The sequence below is a fragment of the Corvus hawaiiensis genome, chromosome 14, assembly GCF_020740725.1.
Source record: "Corvus hawaiiensis isolate bCorHaw1 chromosome 14, bCorHaw1.pri.cur, whole genome shotgun sequence".
Lineage (NCBI taxonomy): Eukaryota > Metazoa > Chordata > Aves > Passeriformes > Corvidae > Corvus > Corvus hawaiiensis.
The window spans coordinates 1,956,154-1,978,127 of record NC_063226.1 but is presented as its reverse complement, the minus strand read 5'-3'; the positions used below and the strand labels follow the sequence as shown (position 1 = coordinate 1,978,127).

Below are 21,974 nucleotides of genomic sequence, written 5' to 3'. Positions count from 1 at the left end.
GTGAATAGATGACAAATCAAATCAAGTATTTGCAACAAGCAGGCTTTCAGCATCTGAATTTTAGTTTAGGAAATACCGTGTCAAAAATCTAGCATGATGTCCATACTCAAAGGTGTCCAAGTCAAAAACAACCCGCCCATCCCCCCCCCCTCAAAAAACAAACAAACAAAAAACACCCACAAAAAACCAAAGAAAAAGGTCTTGGAATTCTCTTTATCATTCTGCTATTTTGAATATATCTATTGTATCTAATTTATACAATTTACAATTATTTTATGCAACTTGCAGTAATTCCATACATATTAGAAGCAATATAAGCCCTAGAATCCAGGTACACATTAGCTTTTAAAAGTGTGACAGCAGCACATTTTCCCATTAATATTTTTTTTATTTATATAAACAAATGTTTCATGATACCCAACAACATCTGGTATAAAACATGGTTCATTATGATGGAGGAAAGTGTTTTCACAGTGTTTTCTTCATTAACTCAACTAAAACCATGCTGCCAAATAGGCTTCAGCTTGACCACAGATGCTGATCTGGCAAGGGGCTGATCCCATCTTTGTTTGGATGAAGAAAGTTGCATCTTTGACCTCCAACTCCCAGGCACTCCAGAACTCTTAATTTCTCACTCTAACAATCCCTGATGCACATATTCCCAACAGAAAATAACACATAAGGCTTTTTAAAGACACTACTGGTGTAGTAACACACAGCTCTTAGGTCAGAGGTAACTGCAATTTGAATTATATTGAGTTAAGCTGCTAAAGGAGACATCAGTAACAGATGGTGATTTCTAAAGGTGAGGGTTTAAATTCCTGAATCATTCATCACCAGCAAGCTGTAAAAAATAATAATTGTGAACTACAGCATGTTTTTGTAAAATCTTACCACCAGCTCAGCAGACAAAAGTTTGCATGAATGCTCCTCAGTGATGCACACACACATTCCCATCAGGTGGGCAGGGACTGTAAGATCAATTCCTGCTTGTTACACAGAGATTTGATGAGTCACCCAATACCCTGAACATGGATCAGACTGCATTGCTTGATGTTGTAAAGATATTTCTTCTCTCCTTTATGTCAGATGGCATTATTGATTCAGTTCACCTGATTCTCACAGAAGCACTGAAGAAGTGCTTCCATCCACCTGTGCCAGTTGAGCTCCAGCCTGCAGTTAGAGATCTCTAAAAGATACAAATCCATGGTTCTATCAGGACAATGAGAAGATGACTGAAAAGTAAATAACCTGTTTGTTGGCTTTAACAAGATTTAATGGCACACACTTAACTTCCATGTCTGATTATAAGGAGCTGGAGACCATAACTATTTTTCTTTTTTGATTCTTATATCTAATCATTTCAAATAATGAAGCTACAGGTTCTACATATCTGAATGATTTGGTCACCTGTGATAAAGTCACCACAGTTGTAAGAGCTGCTGATCCTCTGCTAGACCTTCAGCCAGGAGTGTTCCACGTGCCAAACACAGTGACCCTGGAGGGGACACAGGTGACCTCAGCCAGGGCAGTGTGGAACACACCCAGGGAAGCAGGAGCACCGTGCCTGCTTTCCCTCCACAGCACAATTCCCTCTCCCAGTCACTGCTCCCACCTTGCTGCCCTCCTCTACCCCAATCTGAGTTAATGATTTCCCAAGCAGATGGCTGATGGTAGGTAGATAAATTATAGCCAGCAGGAAGCTTGGCATCACTGCCATGCTGAAAAACTGGATCCTCAGGAAACAACATTATGTATAACTTTACACTGCATCTAAAAAAAACCCCCGATATTTCGGAGATTTGCTTTACAAAGCAAGCTAACAGTTTCCTTTCTTATGCCTGAAGCTTTGCAATCACTCTGTTTCTGAACTGTATTTTTTCATTAGTCTTATGCTTCCAAATATAATCTATTATTTGGCAGCAAAGGCAGCAAAACATTTGTTCCCTCTCAGTACAGCTGCAACCAATTGGATTTTAAAAAATGGTATTGGCTATCCAGCAGTCCTCTATCATGTTGATTTTTCCATGGAAACAGTGTTATATTTTTTTCCTTTGGGGGGTGGGTGGTGCTGAGAACAGGATGCAGAAATGCATTTCCAGTGTTCTCTGCTTTTCTCGTTCTCATCCCTCCACACACCAGTCAAAGAGATCACACCAGACTCCCCAGCTGCATAATGGGAACTTGGAACTTTTTTAAAGTATATTTGTATAAAACAAAATTTTATCTTTTCATTCTCAGGCATGCAAGCTTAAAAAAGTCCAGTATCTGTCCTAATACCCAAGGAGGACACTTGACACACCTCAGAACTACCCAACCACCTGGTGCATGCAGCCTTGAAACTGTAACTCCTGAACACACTGGGATACCTACAATGCCAAAGTCATGTTTTATTTCAAATTAAGATGTTATTATCAGGTATTACTGAGTAAAATAAATAAATAAAAAAACCTAAAAATCCAGAATTGGTAGGTAGCAGATATGGGGACAAGCTGTCATCTGACCCCCCAGTTAAGACACTTGCAGGGCTGGAGGCAGGGGAAGTGGGAAGGGAATTCTTCCCTTTCAAAATTGCAGTTTACCTCTGCAAAGCACAAGGAAAATAACACAAGATATAACTGTGGAGAGAATCAAACACAAGCACATTGATTGAGCTGAGAGTTTCAGAGCAGTAGGACTCATTTATCAAATACAAAAGTTGACTTCTGTTTTAAGGCTGAATTAGGAAGGGAAAAAAGAAAACCCACACAAAGCCACATGAACCCAGTGCAATCACTGCTTGGTAAGAAGAGTTTATCCTACAAGTGTGGAACAAATCAGGAATGCTGTTGTTGGCCTTTGACCTCGCACAAGCATTGACTTCATAAACTCACTGGTTTTCTGAAAATGTTGTGAGGTTCCCTAGGCACAAGCCCAATATACTAGAATGAGTTCCATGATTTATGCAGGATGTGCGAGAGAGACTATGATGCTAAATGAAGTTGTATTCTGCTGCTTAAAATCCAGCTCAGTAACTGTCATTGATTCTTCTGTTTGACTTCATCAATATTTAAGCTACTCAACTTTGACAAACATTTCATAATGGAGTTTCTGGTAATTGTTCTCTTTATCTATAATAAATTTTCCTATATATTAAGTTTAATGAGCTATCCAAAGTACTCCCACCAGCTCAAAAACTCTAACACAAGCAGGATTTGACAATATGATTATTTATCAGCCAGTGGGATAAAGAATTAATCTTTAAATGTGTGTTATCATTTTGAGGATTTAAAGACAAAAGGAAGGTAAAATAAATAATTAGAACAATGCAAAAGAACAGACAGAGATCAGAGGAAATACTCTCAGGACATCAATGAGTAATTTATCAAAGTAGCACATAATAAATGAAACTCAAGTCACAAGAGTGCCAGAGCAGTCTCCCTCTTAAATTCGTAACCAGTACAGTTCTGCAAGGCATCTATGCAAAAAAGGGCACTGGAATAAGGGGACAAATTCCCCTGGGCCTTCCCCCTACCTGCTGTCCCGCAAAGCCAAAATAAATTTTTGCTGCCGTTATCTCCTGTTAGTACTGCAAGTCAACAGAGACTTTGTCCTCTTGTGAAAGTACAAAGATTTTCTAAATTTCAACCAGTTGGTCCAGGACCAGCAGGCTAAAGCCATCAGTTTGGCATTAATGCAACTAAAACTTATCTTTGCTTGACAAGAGCTTGACAAGATTATGTATCAGCCATTCCCTTTTCAATCAAGGCAACTGAAAGTATTAAAAAAAAAAAATCATCAAAATCATCTCAGCACTCCAGATATAGTTATTTTAGTGGATGACCCTGTGAAAAGAAGCCTATAGCAACATCTCTAAAGTCACTTTGAGGAGCACAAGATGATGTCAGATTTCATCTTTACTGAAGCAAGTGTGACTCACAGCAGATGCCTCATAACCAAGTCTTGGCACAGCACTGCTGGATCCGTATGTATCCTATGACTGGCTCAAAGCTTTTGAAGTATGGAAAACACAAGGTAGAATTCATCATCATCATCCTACTTTGGAATAAATTGTCAAGGCTTGAAGAGCTTTCTTCGCCTTAGACTCTACAGCAGTGTGACAGAACCACAGGACAGTGTTTCACTAAAATTAAGTAATTCTGCTGTTTGACAACTTCATATGGTTAAGAATATACAGTTACAACCTTTTCCCTGGTCTCTTTTCTTCAATTCCCGTTTTTTGATAGCTCTGTGTCATGAAGTATTGCTCAAAATTATTGTCTAATTTGCACAATTCAAACACTCTGCTTTTTGACCTTGCTTCATGCTCCACAGTAGAAACACAATTTCATTCCCAATAATCATGCTGTGTTTATAGTCTGAAGTGGCAGAACTCAAACATTCACAAATGGCAATCAAATCCTTACAGAGTTTTTGAAAAAATGTCTTATTTTCTAATGATTTTCCCTACTTTGGTTGCAGTCCCCATCCTTCATCCCCCTCCCCAGCAGCACACAAACTCTTGCGCCCCATCTCCCAGGACAGCATCAGGTACACAATGAGGTGACAGTGCCCAGGCAATTTTCCTGCCCTAACTTGTAGCCAACAAGGTCATAAGTGAATGTTACTGAACAAGTAATCAAGCACTTCTTCATTCCAGGCCCTCCAAAATAAATCAAATCCATCCCATGCACAATTTCTACAGAAAACCAACATGGCCCCAGTACTGGGGATGCCTCCAGCATCCTCATTTTTGGACTTGCCCAGTACAAAAATTCCTTGTGGCTCTCACTGCTGACACTTTTTGCAATCTCAGCTGTAGCTTTTATTGAGTAACAAGCTCCTGTTGTTCACTTACACTTCTATTTTACATCTGCAGACTTACTAGAAGCAAATTACCTACTGTACAAATTTACCTGCCATAACAGAAGCACAGAATGGCTTGGCTTGGAAGGGGCCTTAAAGACCATCTTGTCACCTACAAAAATCAACAGAAAACAAGGTAAGAAACATCATGTTTACACAACCACCAGTCTTGTACTCTCTATTACTACAGATTGCCTTGCCTTCAAGTTTTTTCCAATACAAATACTTGAATGAGTATTAGAATATGAAATTCAGCCACATTAGAAGAAAGAACATCCTGACTCTGATCTTCCTGCAAAGACGTGGATGTTCTAGAGACCTCCACACTGTGCCCAGAGGGATAATTAATTCTCAGAACATTTATAACAAACAAGAGATGTTTAAAAATAAATAAACAAGGATAAAAGTGGGTTCCAAGTAAAATCTTCCCTCCTGGTATCTTATAATTTGCACATCTATGGGGCGCTTCTGAAGAAATGTTATTTTAGAAACATAGGTTAGCTATAGAAAGATCCATTTAAATTACAATTAAAATTCTGTTCGAACAGTTCAAGGACCAGATTAACCACTGTTAATTCATACTTTTTTTTCCAGATTGTTGCATGAAAGTTCACGTAAGTATTATTGAACTTGAGCTAAAATAGCAGTAGTTTAATAATTTACCTTATTTCAGTAGGGAAAAAATCATTTTTGATAAAGCAGCAACTTACAGAAATTTAAGCTACTCGTAGCTGCAAGCAATCAGATGAATATATTCAAGCACATGATCAGTCTTCGTTGTATAACAAGCTCCACAGAGATTGTTATTAGTCACAGATAGTAATTCCCACTGTTACAGAAAATCTGTGCTCAAAATAGTACCTCCCAAGGAAAAATTTCATTGCAAAGGCAATAAGGCTTGGTATGACAATCCTCAAGGTGGGAAATTGGGAAGGAAAATTGAGAGCTTGCACAAAATCATCTGTCATTTAAAGAAAAGCAGCAAAGCAATCAGCTCTTCTAAATTATGTTGCAGATAACATACTACAGTAGGGGGAAAATACCTCTGTGAACTACAGAAAAATGAGTATATTTACCTTTTTAAGTTAATTCAATTATGAAAGTATGGGTTTAAGCTCACTCAGAGCATTAATGGGCGCCAGCTTTTGGCTCTGTAAAGTGAGAATTTGATTTTATCGCTTAAATGAAAGAAAATTTTAATGGGATACATTGGATGGATTTGGAAGGAAAATCAACATGTTAGATAGCAGATTCATCACTTCCTAGCAACAGGAACAACTTTAAGTGTGTAATCTTAGCTCCACCATGCTCCTATCCGTATGCTTTAATGTGCAAAATCTCATTAACACAACAACAACAAGCTTCCCGGGAAGGAAGAGGCACATTTAGTATTTGCTACAGAGGACCAAAAAGAACACAAACAAGAACATTCCATTGCTGATAATTTTAACTTGCCTAACTGAAGCAAACAGATACAAAAATGTTTGATGGAGCTGTCATCAGTGGGCAGATGTTACTCTATTACAGAATACAGAGAGGCATCTTAGCTCTCAGTTTCCAAGGCAGTTCCTCAGACTTTCCACACTGAGTAGAACTAGGAAAGCAAATACAAGCATAAGAGAAGAGGAATTTACTTATTCATATGTTTTGTTCCTTTTAATCCAAAGAAATTATCTGTAACTAGGACACGAACCAAAGGAGAGTATGTTCTCACCAGAAAGACTTACATCTCTGCTATTAAAATAGTTCTAAGCTGCGTGTATGACCAGCTCACTTTCAGAGATCTCCACATGACCCATTAAGAAACGTTCTTCTGACAGAAAAGCAAGTAGCCACATACCAAGCTCAACACTAACAGAACAGCTGGTAAGCTCAAGGAATTGATGCACTGGGGTGATTTCTAAAATGTGATCATGTGCCCAGGACTGCACTGCAGGGCTCAGTTAAACAGTGCTTGGCTAAGCAAGACCACTTCAGGAAAACACAGTGCTCATAGCACTTTTATCAAAACAAATATACCTCGAGCAAGTGATGCTTTTACCTGAACTGTTGTGACAGCAGGCGCTGCATTAAAACACCCCAATGGCTGAGGTGCAGAGCATTATCCGCGCTTTTGGCAGACCCAAACTACTGCCAGTGGAACAACTGCATTTATCATTCGTGACTCTGGCCAGGGGAAAAGATGTCTCACACACCAAAGATACCAGGGTATTTGCTGTATTAGTGCATTTAGTTCACGGGAGTGAGAACTGTACCTCCTGGTCACTCCCACCAGTGGACACATTTAAATCATTGAAGGTATTCAAGTACCTTAATCTGGATCCCTTTTTGTCTTTGGTTTGAAAGACAGGTGTCTGCTAAGGAAGGCAGAAACCTCTCTTGAAGTGGCAGATGTAACCCTGTACTAGTTTGAAAACAAACCAGTGGGAGGCACCAAGTCAGAATAACAATTTAATGGGGAAGTTAAAGAAAAGGAAAGAAAAGAAACTAAAAGAGAACACTGGTTCAAACTGACAGAGTCAGGATACAACCTGAGTCCCTGTTAGGCAGGGTGGTGGTAGCAGTCTGGTAGAATGGTGGCTGCAGTCCTCTGAAGCGGTGATCCTGTAGGAAAAAGGGTCTGCTCTTCCTCAGAAGGCCCAGTGGTGGCTGTGTAGCTCCTGTCCTCTGGAAATCCAGTGGGAAGGGTGTCTCTGGTGTTCAGAGTCCCAGCTTATATCCACGATGGGATGCTTGGTTCCTCCCTCTGGGTGGAGCATCTCACAATGGGGTAATGAGTCATGAGGCCAAGTGTTGATTAGGCTCATTAACAGAAGATAGTCCGGAGGGAGTTATCTAGGAGTCATGGGGCAGGACAATGATGGGCCATTAACAGCAAGATAGTCTGGGGGGAGGAGGCAAGGAAACACTGCCCCACCTGATTTCAACAGCTCATGAGGATGGTGATAGAATACACTGCAACCCGGGACACTTTTGGATTAAATTAAGACAGACACACGGTGTGCTCAACTAACCCATCTGATGTACCCTCGTTGCAGTAAGGTTTTTGAACCTACAGGATCCAGAACTACTTTTAAGCAACTGTTGCCTTCCCACCCCAAATGCAGGGACATCAACTGCAGTGCCTTACTGCACAGAGCTATACCTACTTCACCACAATAGCTGCTAATAGTCACAGTCAAAGTTTGATTGTCTCCTGGAATGTCTCCAGAATTGAATTTCCTTGTTGAGAACCGTGGCACAATTTCTGGGGGGGGGGAAAAAAAAAAAGGAAAAAGCAAGGCTGTTTCAGCAGGCACAAAGCTCAGGATTTCAGGATTCAGCCATCTGGCTGGACCCCATCAGTACATTGCCAACGGATGCTAATAGAGTTAAAAGTAAGGAAAATGCTTGTGATTATTTTTTACTGTTACTTCTTTAGCAAAACATGACATCTTCTTGCCACTTGAAGAAAAAAAAGTTAGCTAGGTTTCAATAATGCAAAATTATTCATTCCTTTGGATTCAGAGTATTTGTTATGAGTTTCATCAAATGAACTTTTCTGAGATTCATCATGAGGATTTTTATTATGTTTACAGTTACTGAAATAGTTCAGTTTATTACTAGTGCTTGCTGTTGAAAGGCTGATATTTCAGTTTAACAGGTCTATCAGTTCTCAAGTTTGTAACACAAATATCAGAATATAATTTTAAGATTGATATTTTTGTACTTATTGGCTTTGCATAAGATTTTACAGCTTAAAAACAGTGTGATGTTTGAATCATGGACTGCATATTCAGAAGGCACTTATAAAATATGAACATAAAATAAAATCAATGGGACTATAACACTTTTTTTATTAGGAATCAGATACCTCTTTTACCCCAACCTTATTAATTATCTTGGGTAATACTACTTTAATCATTAGCAAAAAGATTTTCCAGTTGACTCTAGTCACACGTGAACATTTCACTGTCAGTCGTAGTGAAGATACTTTTAAAGAACGATTTAATCCCGTTTGCTTGGCATCAAAACTTAGTGGGAAACTAGACCATAACTGGAATTGTGAGTGCAGTAATCTGCAAACATGATTATCATTTATACAGCTTGAACTCCTGTGTCCCCATTTCCCCACTATTCCTACCTGACAATCTGATTTTCTCTCTCCTTGTGGCTGGCTCTTGTCCCCTCAGCCTGTTCTTGCTGACGTGCCTGTAGGAAAGCAGAGACAAGTGCAAAGTGTCACTGCACTGCAGCTCTGAATATGGAATCATGGAATGGGCTGGGTTAGAGAGGGCCTTAAAAATCAGCCACTTCTCTCCCCATACCCTGGGCAGGGACAACTTCGGCTACCCCAAGTTGTTCAAAGCTCCATCCAGCCTGGCCTTGGACACTTCCAGGGATGGGGCAGCCACAGCTCCTCTGGGCAACCTGTGCCAGGGCCTCAGCACCCTTACAGGAAAGGAATTGTGCCGACTCTCTAATCTAAACCTACCCTCCTGCAGCTTAAGGCCATTCCCTCCACTGTCACTCCAGGCCCTTGTCCAAAGTCCCTCTCCATCTCTACAAGCTCTCCCCAGAGCCTTCTCTTCTCCAGGCTGAACAGCCCCAACTCTCTCAATTCAGTTGATAAACCTGAAGTACTGTGCCCTTGATTGGACATATTTTTTTTCTTTTAAATGTATCCATGGGTATTTACTTACTTTTGATTTGGTGGTGACAAAGGTACACCTACAGCACTCTCACACAGACATCATCTAAACACCAACTGTCCCTGTCCTAAACCCCACTGGACAGGATTAGACAGAACTAGAAGAAGCATATCCTACACTTCAAAAACATTTCATCCTACAAGTGCCACCCACCTCTCCTGCCTCGCTGCTTCCGACTGCTGGAAGCTCTGTTGTCACTGGGAGTGATGCTCTGCTATCCCCCAGAGCAGTTCTCCAGCAGTTCGTGTCATTCAGATGATAACTTAAAAGCCCCATTATGTTAGAAGAAGCAAATGCTTGAAGCTTCATTTTCTCAGAAGAAAACTTCTACAGGGTAAGGAAAGAAAGAGGGACTTGTCATCTGAGTGTGTATTAATGACTGTTTATGTATAATTTTGATTTCCCTTGATTTCTCAAGTAAATAATAGCAAGCACTGAGAAATACCTACAAACAAAAGACAGAAACGATGAGTTTCTATGAAGAAGGAAGAAGTGGCAATATGTTAGTGGAATGAACAGGTTTTAGAGCTCCTGAAGGTAAATGTCAAGGGAAAAAAAAGGTCTGCTTCCAGGGGCAATCTCTGTACTCTGACAAGAATGCCTTTATATCTCAACAGTCCAATACTTTATTACTCTTGCCATGAATACTTTTTTAAAGCATTTCCTCAAACATTGTATTCAAACTGAACGATCTTCCTCCAACATGTAACATTACCTGCCTGATTATAATTTACAATTTTATATCATTCTGGTTTTATAACTCCACTGCTTAAATGCAAATAGAAGCTAATGGCTTCCATTTTATGCAGCTTTTGAAAGCAACATCCAATCTCAGCCAATACAGAATTTCTATATTGCAGTTTTATTTCACTTTCCACTATATGGAGCATTGCTTAGTATTTTTCAAGGTAGTTTAATATCTTGCCTCTGTAGGCTCCTATTTTGTGGTTGTGGAAGAATTACAACAAAACTCAAGAAATGTGTAGGCTTTGGAAATTATTTAAGCTTTGTGTTTCCGAATTACTGTCTCTTTGCAGCAATCCTAAATTCTTACAGTGTTCTGAATAGAGAGAAACAGAGAAACCATTTCCTCTATTTTGCTGCTTTTCTCTCCATAAAATAAGTATTTTTATTCATGTGCTTAAGATCTCCCCTACAGCTAAATTAAATTCAATGAAGTCAATAATATTCATTATTCACACATTGTTTTTGTAGTACCTGTAGTATCAGTTCTTTTCTGATCTCTATTTGTTGAATTTTTTGAGATATTGGAGTGATTCTAAGCATGATTTCTCTTCTCACATTGGGGAAACACCTTCCAGTGCTAAGGATAATCCACTCCTACAGCACCTACAAACACTGAAATTGCCATCAGGTGTCTTCCTAGCCCCTAGAGGGAAAGGCTGACGTTTTGGGGGTTGTTCATTGAAATTCACTTTTGGATATGTTTAAAGTGACTTTAGGAATAGCAGCACAAAATTTAGCCCCAAATCTACCATAATAAGTAATGGAAGTGTCTTTTTAGAGGAATAGCAGAACATAAGGCACAGTAAAAAAAAAAAAAAAAAAAAAAAGAAATAAAGGACTTACAATGCTGTGAAGACTTCATCTCTATTTACTCACAAAAACAAGTTCACAAATCAACTTTCAGTGCAAGCACAACTGGCTGCCCAGAGATGAGGCCTTTATCATTAAGAAAAACAAAGTTTCCGGAGCAAACAGCTTCAACAATTTGCAAGGAATGGTTTAATTATGACATCTTGCTTGTCACAGATACTCTCAAATCACATTAATTATACAGACACCATTTGTGACAGTTGTCACTTTACTAAACTTGCTTTCCAACCCCAGTGCATTATTTCCACCTGAACCACTAAGTGCCACTAATCAGGACCAAAGGCACCAATGGACTTCACAGTAAGAACACTTAGGTAAAAATGCTCTTAAAATAGAGTGAAAGCAATTTCCCAAGCTTACTGCAGCAGTCATTAAAAGCCAGAGCTGTAAGTATGAGAAATTATTTGAAAAGATTCTTTTTGGTAAATGCATTTTTGAAGAGTATATCCTTTACCATTTGTTGAAAAATCTGGAAAGGAAAGTAAGACTGTGTAGCTTATTTATGGGCTGCATTCACTGATTTTCAGTTTTTTCTTTAACTGTATGAGTAATTCTTTGGCAATATGCCTTCAAAGTTAAAAGGATGAACGTTAAATTATGCACAGAACATTTTAGCAAAGACTGCTCATGCTGCACACAGGAATAAGAATCCACATTTAGAATTTTATTTGGTCTCAGGATTTTAAATTGTGGCAGATAACAATCTATTAGCTCCCAAATTTGTAGGTACTCTGCTGGTGAGTATTTCATTTAATGCCTCTTGCACAGACTCTCCCCATGTTCTGATTTCCATTTAACAGTTTAAAGAAAATTAAGCTCTACAGGTTCTTGTCAGGTGATTTTAAATTCTAGACAGAACCAGCTCCCTTATCAAACATGTGGTCGTTTATTTTAAGTCCATAGAGAAAAAACAAGTCTCTGTAGTTTTCTACTGCTGCCCTCATTCTATCACTGAAACACAAATCCACTTCAGGGCTTAGAACAGACAGGAGTAGTGATAATTAAACAGGAAGAAACAGAACCATTCCAGCTTAACCAAAAAGATACAGCATTCTAAGTGCTTCAGGGATACAAAAACAATCCTGGGTGACTTCAGGTTTTCTCCACGATGTGGTGAGGTACCTCAGAAACACTGACATAAACCCACCATCTCACTGTGCTGTGTGCCTTAGCAACAGAAAAGTCCCAGTAAATGATAAAGAGTTGGTCTTGGAGAGGGTTTTGAGCAGCTGCAGAGTCAGGAAACAGAGAGCTCTGTTGCTTCAACACTGCTCCATGAAGGCTGGGACAGAGCCAACCTCAAACAGCACCTGAATGGATGCACAGAATGATCAGATCACTCTCAGCCACAAGGGCTGGATTGGCCAAATGAAAAACAGACCTCTTGCTCAGCCTGGAAAGCTGGCCTAGCTCTCCATCCCAACAGAGGTGTAGGAGACTATGGCAGCTACCAGGGATGGTGTCTCATTAAAATCATTAAAAGGGAGAAAAAATAACACTAAGTATTCAATAAGGAAAAGATATTCTATTTTAAATCTTTGCAGTAAAGGCTGAGCAAAATGTACAGTCACTGGAAGACTTGTTGAAAAAAGTGTAAAATTACAGTCCTGCACATCTAGTGGCACATCACTGAAAAGTAAACACTGTTTTAAGTGACCAGATATCAGATTAAGAAAGCAGAACCCCTTTATTCATAGTCTGTCAGGAATCATTATAATAATGTACTAATGAGTCATCTGCAAACTTCCTGAAACTTTTCCGTTTCTAGGGATCCTTACAAGCCCATTAACTCCAAGGAACACAAAAGGGAATTTTCGGGAAGGTAGCAGAATCACAGGGCTTCTCACTTCTGTAAAACTCGTTGTAGAGTCACACCATCCCTACAGGTGCCAGGAGGCCATTATCAAGTCAGGATATTCCACTGATGCACACAGAACTCTTTGGTGGCTCCGTTTGGTTGCTTGCACCATCTGTAGCACTAATTGGCACCTGTCTTGGCAGATTCAAATGAACAAAAGTAATGAAGACTGAACAGCATTTCAGTCATTTTGGAAGTAGAACATTTAAGCCTTTACAACCAGTCCTGAAAATTCTTTTACAGTCTTCAATTTGAGGAACAAATCCAAAAAGAAATCTAACATTGCTGAATCACACAACTTCATCTTATTAGTTCTTGCCTAAACAGAGTCAGAGAGAACAAGTTTTACTTTGTGGGGTATTTTTGCTTTACTTTTATTGGAGAAGTTATTTGGAATTCACTGAACTCTCCTTGTGCCTGCAGAGCAGGGATGGGGCTGGGCGCTACAAGAGCAGCCAGGACAAGGCTGTGTTTATTCACAGAGAAAAGATGCTGCCAGGATTATGTCATTCTATTACAAACAATGAAAAGTTCAGGATCAAACCATTGCAAATGGCCTTACAAGGTGCTCTGATGAGCAATCTGAGTAATATATGTTAGTTTTAACTTCATCAGCTTTAGAAGGACAACTGTAGCAGTAATAATACACATCAATTAAAAGTAATACTAAAAAAAAAAATCACATTTGCTTTTAATTTACTTTTTGAAAAACATTCCGCTTTCAAGACCTGCAAATCTTCCACACACTAGAGCACTAAAACAACACATATATTACAACAGACTATCTTCAAAGCAAATGAAACGCAAAATAAAATGAAATAATGTCCTTCCTGGCAGCTCTTGGTAAGGTCATTTCAGGAGGAGAACACTGTGAGCACCTTTAGATCACCAGAATGTCCAATGAAGACTCACAATATTCCCAAGCTGACAAATTTCAGTTGTTTTGTTCTAACAGCTGGCACAAAGAAGAGAAGTTGCTCTGCTCCTTGCTCTTCTCTTTTGCCATACAGCAGTACAGAAAATTGTACTTGTGACAAAATTCCAGTCTTCACAGGAAAACAAACAAACTAACATCAAAAACCAAAGAAATCGAGTCAAAGACAGACTAAGTATTCAGTCATACATATAACAGTATAAGCACCATTCTTCCTTAAATTCCTTTTTCTGGTGAACACCTTGCCTTTTAGCTATGGGACATGATCTGTGACAGCATTACAGAGTCTCTTCATTTAACAGAAGTCACTTGCAGAGACTGAATCCAAGAAATTATGTGGATCCCTCCATTCAGGTCAGCTGGGAGGAAATAGCTGTTTCACCTTAGCCAATGTGTACTTTGGAAGCAGAGAGGGGAAAACAAGAAAGAAATAAAGAAAAAAATCAGCAGGAGGTACTAGAGGTGAGATTACATTTCCACCTGCGTGGGGGTTTGCATCTAACCCAGCCAGCCCTAAACTGTTCCACTTTGTCTGCATTTCCATGAGGTTCATACTGTGCAGAATAACAGCTCCCACCCTCTCGAACACCCACTGAAGTTCGAAAATGAAAGAGAATGAATTTTTAAGAGTGTGCCATTTTGATGGATCACACTGTGCATCTACCTACTCTAAAGAAGCAAGTTACTTTATCATTGTTGTGGTTTCACCAGGCAGGGAGGTGAACACCACCCAGCCACTCACTCCCTCACCCCTCTCCAACAAGACGGGGGAGAGAAGAAGGGGGGAAAAGCAAAATTTATGCCTTGAGATAAAGACAGTTTAACAGGACAGAAACAGAAGGGAAATTAATAATGATAAAATAATTAGAAGATAGAAAACAAGTGGAGCACACTGCAATTGTTCAGCACCAACTGAGCAATGTGCAGTCAGCTCCCCAGCCACTTTTCCTCCAGTTTATGCACAGAACAGGATGCCATGCAGCACAGAACATCCCTGTGGCCAGCTCAGTCAGGTGGCCCAGCTCTGCCTCCTCCCTGCCTCTTGTGCACCCTTTCCTTTGCCATGAAGATTTTTGCCTTTTCTTTTATACCCCTGTTATACCTTTTTACAACTTCTGTATTCCTAGTGCTTTTTGCCTACATTCTTGGACTTGTTTGTCAAGCTAAGAGATTAAACATTTTAGAAGCTTCGTAGCCAGGGATCAGTGTGCCCCAGACCCCAAGGTCCTCTCCAGAACACATCCTGTAAACTAAGATAGAACCATCCAGGAGAAGGCTCCTTGGGGAGGGGGGCTCACTTGAGCCTCTCGTTGGGGAATCTTTGATAGATCTGCTAATTAGTAACACCTATAATGTTATACCAGATCTTTTGGGGTGGGCATTACAGTGTGCATGGAGGTGCATTCAACCTGGACATGTGCACCTAAGGACCCTTAAAATAAATACCAAGGTAAAATCCCTTTTCCCTTTCTAACCATGTATGACTCTTGATTTTAAGACCAGGAAAAGGCATCACCTTTATCCCTTACTAAGCAATCTGACTTTCAGTGTTCCCTGTTGTGTACAGGGTGACTGACAATGGCCCAGGTTGGTTCTTTGGTGCAGCTGCAGTGCCTGTAGCCAGGGATGGAGCAGGCACTGTGCCTGTTGTGTTTTGGCAGATTCAGGGACATTCTCCTCCCTTTGAGTACCGAATAGTGTTGAACAGGGCTCATTAGCCGGGGACCAGGCCCCAGCACATTGCAGTGATTCCTGTCTCTCAGGAGCTGTCAGAGCAGCAGCACGCTTTTCCAAACATTTTACTAGGTTTGCAGGATTCTTCACTTGCTATGAGGTGAAATTCCAAAATGCTGGAGGTGATCACTGTCCTAGACACCCGCCCTTACTATCCCCCACGCCCTGTCACTCATAACCATCCAGCCTTGGGGCGGTATTGTTAAAGAGCTGCTTAACCCTAAGCAGGACAGGAAGCACAGCAATAGGAACGTGCCGGTTTGAACATCCCGGCGATGTTGAAAGCTCCCAGGAGCTGCGGGAACCGGGCTGGAGGAGAGGATGAGGATGGAGAGGGAGCCCCGGGAGGGAGCGGCCGGGCAGAGGCGGGAGCTGCAGCCACCGAGCGCGGCCGAGAGATGGCGCCGGAGGCACGGGCAGCGAGCCGGGGAGCGGCGCCGGCACCGCCTAAACCCGGCTCAAAGCAGGGCTAAGTCACAGCCTCGGCCCGGCTCCATCACCGCCTAAACCGGGCTCAAAGCAGGGCTAAATCACAGCCTCGGCCCGGCTCCATCACCGCCTAAACCCGGCTCAAAACCGGGCTAAATCACAGCCTCGGCCCGGCTCCATCACCGCCTAAACCGGGCTCAAAACCGGGCTAAATCACAGCCTCGGCCCGGCTCCATCACCGCCTAAACCGGGCTCAAAACCGGGCTAAATCACAGCCTCGGCCCGGCTCCATCACCGCCTAAACCCGGCTCAAAGCAGGGCTAAATCACAGCCTCGGCCCGGCTCCATCACCGCCTAAACCCGGCTCAAAGCAGGGCTAAATCACAGCCTCGGCCCGGCTCCATCACCGCCTAAACCCGGCTCAAAGCAGGGCTAAATCACAGCCTCGGCCCGGCTCCATCACCGCCTAAACCCGGCTCAAAACAGGGCTAAATCACAGCCTCGGCCCGGCTCCATCACCGCCTAAACCGGGCTCAAAGCAGGGCTAAATCACAGCCTCGGCCCGGCTCCATCACCGCCTAAACCGGGCTCAAAACAGGGCTAAATCACAGCCTCGGCCCGGCTCCATCACCGCCTAAACCCGGCTCAAAACAGGGCTAAATCACAGCCTCGGCCCGGCTCCATCACCGCCTAAACCGGGCTCAAAGAAGGGGAAAATCATAACCCCAGCCTGGCTTCATCACCACATAAACCAGGCTCAAAACAGGGCTAAATCACAACCCCAGCCCAGCCTGTGGAGGGAGAAGGCTTTGGAGCAACCTGGGATAGTGGAAGGTGTGCCTGTCCATGGCAGGAGGTGGAGCAAGATGATCTTTAAGGTCCCTTCCAACCCAAACCTTTCTATGATTCCATGAGTAGTCTACCAATAAATATGAATCCAAGTTGCTTTAGAGATGAAAGAAAATAGCTAAATCTACCTTTCATCACATCTACTTCCAATAATGAGTTTAGCAGATCTTTGTTAAGAAACAAATAGGCTACCATTCGAGGTACTTGTGTACTCTCTTTAAAAACAGTGTTAGCCCTTTAGGGTTTTAAGGATATAAATTGAATTATGCCTCTAATGCAGAAAAGGCAGCAACATACCAGGTAACCCAGGTACCATTCAGGCAATTTTTGCCCCCCCCTACAAAAATCACAGAATTGTTTTCTTTGGAAGGTGACCTCAGAGGGTTACCTGGCTCATTTCCCCTCCTACAGCGTGCTCCAAACTCATCTGGCTCCAGTTTTGAAGCAGGTTTATCAGGAAACGTCAGCCAGGTTCTGACTATCCCCAAACATGCAGCATTCACATCCTGGATACCTGTTCAATTATTGATGACCCACACTGCCAATTCTTATTTTAGCACACTACTGGAATTTGCCTGGATGCAATTTCTATTCATTGTCCCTCATCTACATCAACTTAAATATTAGCAACGGTATTTGGGGTTGGACTTGGAAAAAAATTAATAGATGAACAGATTTCTTTTGCATGCTGGTTAATATCAAATAGAAACTGCCTAAGCAAAGGCCTTGGCTTTTGTTATTTACCCAGGATGATTTCTGCATCTTAACAAGTACATCCCAAAGAGCCCTGACTGCTCCTGCATGTTGGATGCTGGAACAATTATTCCAAATCCGGTCAGAACTGTGAGGTTGTGTATTGATGCCATTCCCTGTGACCAGTTTCAGCCTCTCTCATCTGATCTCAATCCTCCATTTACACAAACATCTGCTCTAGATCTTAGGACAATGTTTAGTCCTCAACAGGGCAGAAATTTGATTTAGGTTTCCATTCAAGGGATTTTACCATTCCAGTGAGACAGACATGTTTAATTCTTAATGCTTTCACTGCTCAAGGGAACACATATTGTTAAACAAAGAAACTAATTCCAGTGTATTTTGTCACAGAGTGAGCAATTAACAAAATGAGTCATCAACATTGTTTGAATTATGGGACTTGTAACATCAGCTGTCTAAACTCAGATAAGTATCACTGCTAATGAATAAACATTTATTGTTTCTACTTATAGCCACAAAAGATACTATTTGCAGAAAAATTTTAGCTCCAGCGCAGCCCACATCATACACAATATTACCGAATAAACAGCACGATAACAGGAAATTTCAACATCGTACTCACCCTAAATTTTTGTTCCCTTGTAATTTGTGCCATTCCATTGCTCCCCCAAAAATAAGTCAAAAATATTCCATATGCTACAACAGAGGGGCCCAATTCCATCAGGTACCTCTGAAAAAATGTAGCCGTAGATAACTGCAGAAGGGAAGAATTCAGCAGCATTTCACAGTTCTCTGCTTTTCAGTAATCACTATGTTCACAATTACCTCACATTTAAACTCTTTGATGCTTCTGATGTTCTCTGGAAGTCAAGGATAACAGGAGCTATCTTATATAAGTTTCTGTAGGAAGGGGTGTATCCAAAACCAACTGTAACTGCAGGAAGTGAAGGTGCATCACAAAGTTCTTGTACTGAGAAGTAACAAAACTGCTTCCAGAACCACTCACTGCAATTCCAGCTTCATAAAGATGAACTCAATTTTCCAAATATGAGCTTTAGCACTACAGATCAGCATAATGTATTAATAATAAGCACAGATACCCTCTCACATTACAAGAATGTAGAAGACTGAAAAAAATTAATAGTAAAATGTGCAATAATATTAATTTAAACCAAAGAATTTCTACATTTGTTGCCTATTAGAAACCCAACAACCTAATCATCCCACCATACATTTCAGAGGACATTGTTCCTAGCACATCATACAGTGTTCCATCGCATTGAAACACATTTTAAAATGCTTAACTATTCGGATATTTTTGCAGCCAGTTTGTCTGATGCTCTAGTAACTGTAGTGAGGAAAATACCTTATTTTTACAGGAAAGCAAGAGGCTGCAAAACCCATCAGATACATTCAAGTGACCAAACAAAAGTTTACAAAAGAGAATTATTCTGAGCAAGGAAGAATATAGGAGAATATATATTATACAGATGGATTCAATATGAGTTGTTGTCACACAGTTTATAATTGTGATTTTGAACAGTTTTACAAAGACCAAGACCCAAATTTCAAGAAACTTGCTGGAAATGTATTCATTGGGATCCAGCAGCCTAAGGCAGGAATGCAGAGTTAAAATACAGGCAGGGTTGATAAATACTGAAGCAAATCCATTTGGTTAGTTGGGATTGAAGGAAAGGGAGTGCTGGATTATAGCTCTGGCTTTAAAAACAACAGATTTTTACATTACATGCATCCCCCTCTTTAAGCAAAGCCAGTGAAAGGAAGGAATAACTCATATTTTGAAGTTATAACTGTTCTCATTATGACAGAATGCTTATATCATCTCAAAGTAATGCAGTTCTTTCCCAGTTTTAAATCCATGGGTTTCTTTGCCTCAGCTTTGAAGCTCCATAACATCACCTGTTGTTGCAGTATTAGCTCTAAAAGCATACACCACTCATTAGCCTGCAAAAATTAATTTGGAGTTTAAAAAAAAACTAAATTATTTTTGTACCTGGGTAAGATTTTGTTTACTATATAATTATTTTTTTATTACTTTATTTAGTTCAATTTATCTGAAGTCTTTAACTGATCATTTCAGAGGCATCCCTAGATAGAGAATTAATTGTTGCAAACAATATTATTTTCTATTTCACAAAGAGGCTGGCATTCTGTCTTGTTTTGCTTCCCTTGTTTCTTTGGATGTGATTAAGTATCCAGAAATATGGTTAACCCAGGGTTGAATTATTTAGTTCTGAGAAACTTTAATACAATCAATTATGTTCTGAACACAGGAAAGCAGGCAAAGGGGAAAGTTTTAATTACCATTAGTTAGCAAAACAGTCCTGATGCACAGTTTGATTACCTTTTGTCGGAAATTCCCTTGATATTTCAAGTTCATTACAAAGATTTGAGTTAAGTTTTTCTGCATATTAACTATTTCAGTATAGCACTTCAATACAAGCTTTTAAAACTGATTTTGTTGGGTTTTCTATGAGAAAAGAAGGCAGACAGAAAAACAGAAGCATCTGTTCTAAGACCATTCAATGCAAAACTATGACACTTTCATAAGAGAGAACTAAAATTAATACATTCGTATTTCATTGACAAACCAGTTAGGTTTTTTCTGCCAAGAAAAACCACAATCCTGAAATAAAAGAGATACCAGGAAATCAGTTCTGTTCTGTGTTGAACAGAATAAAGAAAACTCTTGTTGCTCATTAGTGTTTAAAACAAAGACTAAAGTAAATCCCAAAGAACCAGAACCCAATACAAGACCTAAAAATTCTAAAATTCAACACACTCCCTAGGAACTACCATGGCTAAAGCATTCGAGTGAATTAAAATTGGGCTTCTCCCAACCCAAGAATTTTCCTCAGCATTCAGTTGTCCTCCTGCTCACAAATTACCTTTCTGATGGAAAAGAAATTCCATCCCACGTATTCAAAACATTTATTTGCAGCGTTCCCCTCACTCCTACATAGACAAAAGGCTCCCATGACAACAGGGATGCCAAAAGTGAGCTGAGCAGATCAGATCTGCAGTTAGATGCACCTTTCTGACATCAAACATGACTATTTCAACTTCTATCAGTGACAAACTTGCAATCCAGGGAAAAAGAGACCCATAAGCACAAGGATGTGCTCTGTGTTGCACACCAGACCAAGTTATTGGCATGCTCATGATATCACTGGATTAAAGCTGCCTCCAAATCTTTTGGATTTATAAATCTTACCTTCATTAGCTTGATTCCCAATAACCCTGAAATGTATAACAGTAAAACTCACAGCTTGGGATCTTACAGGCAAGACTTGCTTTAACGGATCAAATTTCATCAACATTTATCTTAATTTCTGATCTAATTTGAAGCCCAACCCTTTATAGTTTTAGAAACAAAATAAAACCCCAATGCACTAAAGGGATTAATCCCTTAAACTTTCTCTTTTAAGCTTTTCTTACACCAAATGTTAGATTTAAATCTATTTTACAAAATAAATCATGAATTTTTAGAAGCACAAGTAAAGAGCCAGTACCTGCTGTTTCAAAACACTAGAAGGATGGCCAGAAAGAAATAGTAAGAATGGAATTTGAAATACCATTCTTTGCCATGACCTGGGGACAGATTTGAATGAAAACAAAGCACATGAGGGAGCTGGGGTTCCCAAGCCACCCACCAACTGCAGATCAGCCACACTCCATTCCCACTGAGAGGTCACTCTTCCATTAGGGAAATGCTGCAGCACTGGAGAAATGAGCAAAGCACAAAATAAAGGATTAAAAAGTATAAAACCCGCTAAGTTATCATCTTTTGCGTATTCCACATCTTCAGGGCTGCTAATTTAGAAAGTCACTCCTTTGCTTACTCCCTCTGCTCCTAGTCTGGGTTTGCTCACACACAGCATTTGGAAGCACAGCTGCAACACCTGCGACCTACCCTTTGAAAAAACATTTTTGCACCTCCTTGCCACACCCGATTTTCACTGGATGAGAAGAGCTGGACCCTGGATATCGTGTACTACATTGAAATTTTTCTTTTGCTGCTATTGATAAAGTGGGGAAATCAGCTCCGTCCCACTCAGAGCCTGCCACTGATAATCAGTAGCTCTCATCTCGGCTCCTGACTCGAGTACAACAGGGATGCAATAAAAGAGTTAACAACCATAACACAGCACCCTTTGAACTCCACTCCATATGGCTACTCCCACCACAGCAGATGGTGGAACTATTTGTTTGCTGTTTACTCTTGATGTACTGTTTTCTGTCTTTGATAAAAATCACTGTGGCTAAACAGTAAAACTGACAG

At 40.5% G+C, this 21,974-nt stretch overlaps 1 protein-coding gene across 18 annotated transcripts in view; it reads right to left on the bottom strand.

The window, feature by feature from the left end:
• The window catches only part of LOC125333098, a 52,733-nt gene extending 31,367 nt beyond the window's left edge, over positions 1–21,366 (bottom strand). For 3 of the 18 annotated variants that reach the window (XM_048318714.1, XM_048318715.1, XM_048318716.1), the window contains exons 1-2: positions 18,294–18,647; positions 8,969–9,036 (exon numbers count right to left, since the gene is read on the bottom strand). In XM_048318714.1, coding sequence (XP_048174671.1) covers positions 8,969–9,036; positions 18,294–18,452 — 227 coding nt within the window. In that variant the 5' untranslated portion in view covers positions 18,453–18,647. Of the gene's footprint in view, positions 1–894; positions 980–4,895; positions 4,958–8,968; positions 9,037–9,689; positions 9,840–18,293; positions 18,652–21,345 lie in introns of those variants that run through there. The other 15 variants (XR_007206758.1, XR_007206756.1, XR_007206752.1 and 12 more) reach the window with 14 other exon arrangements.
• Between the last annotated feature and the right edge of the window lie 608 nt (positions 21,367–21,974).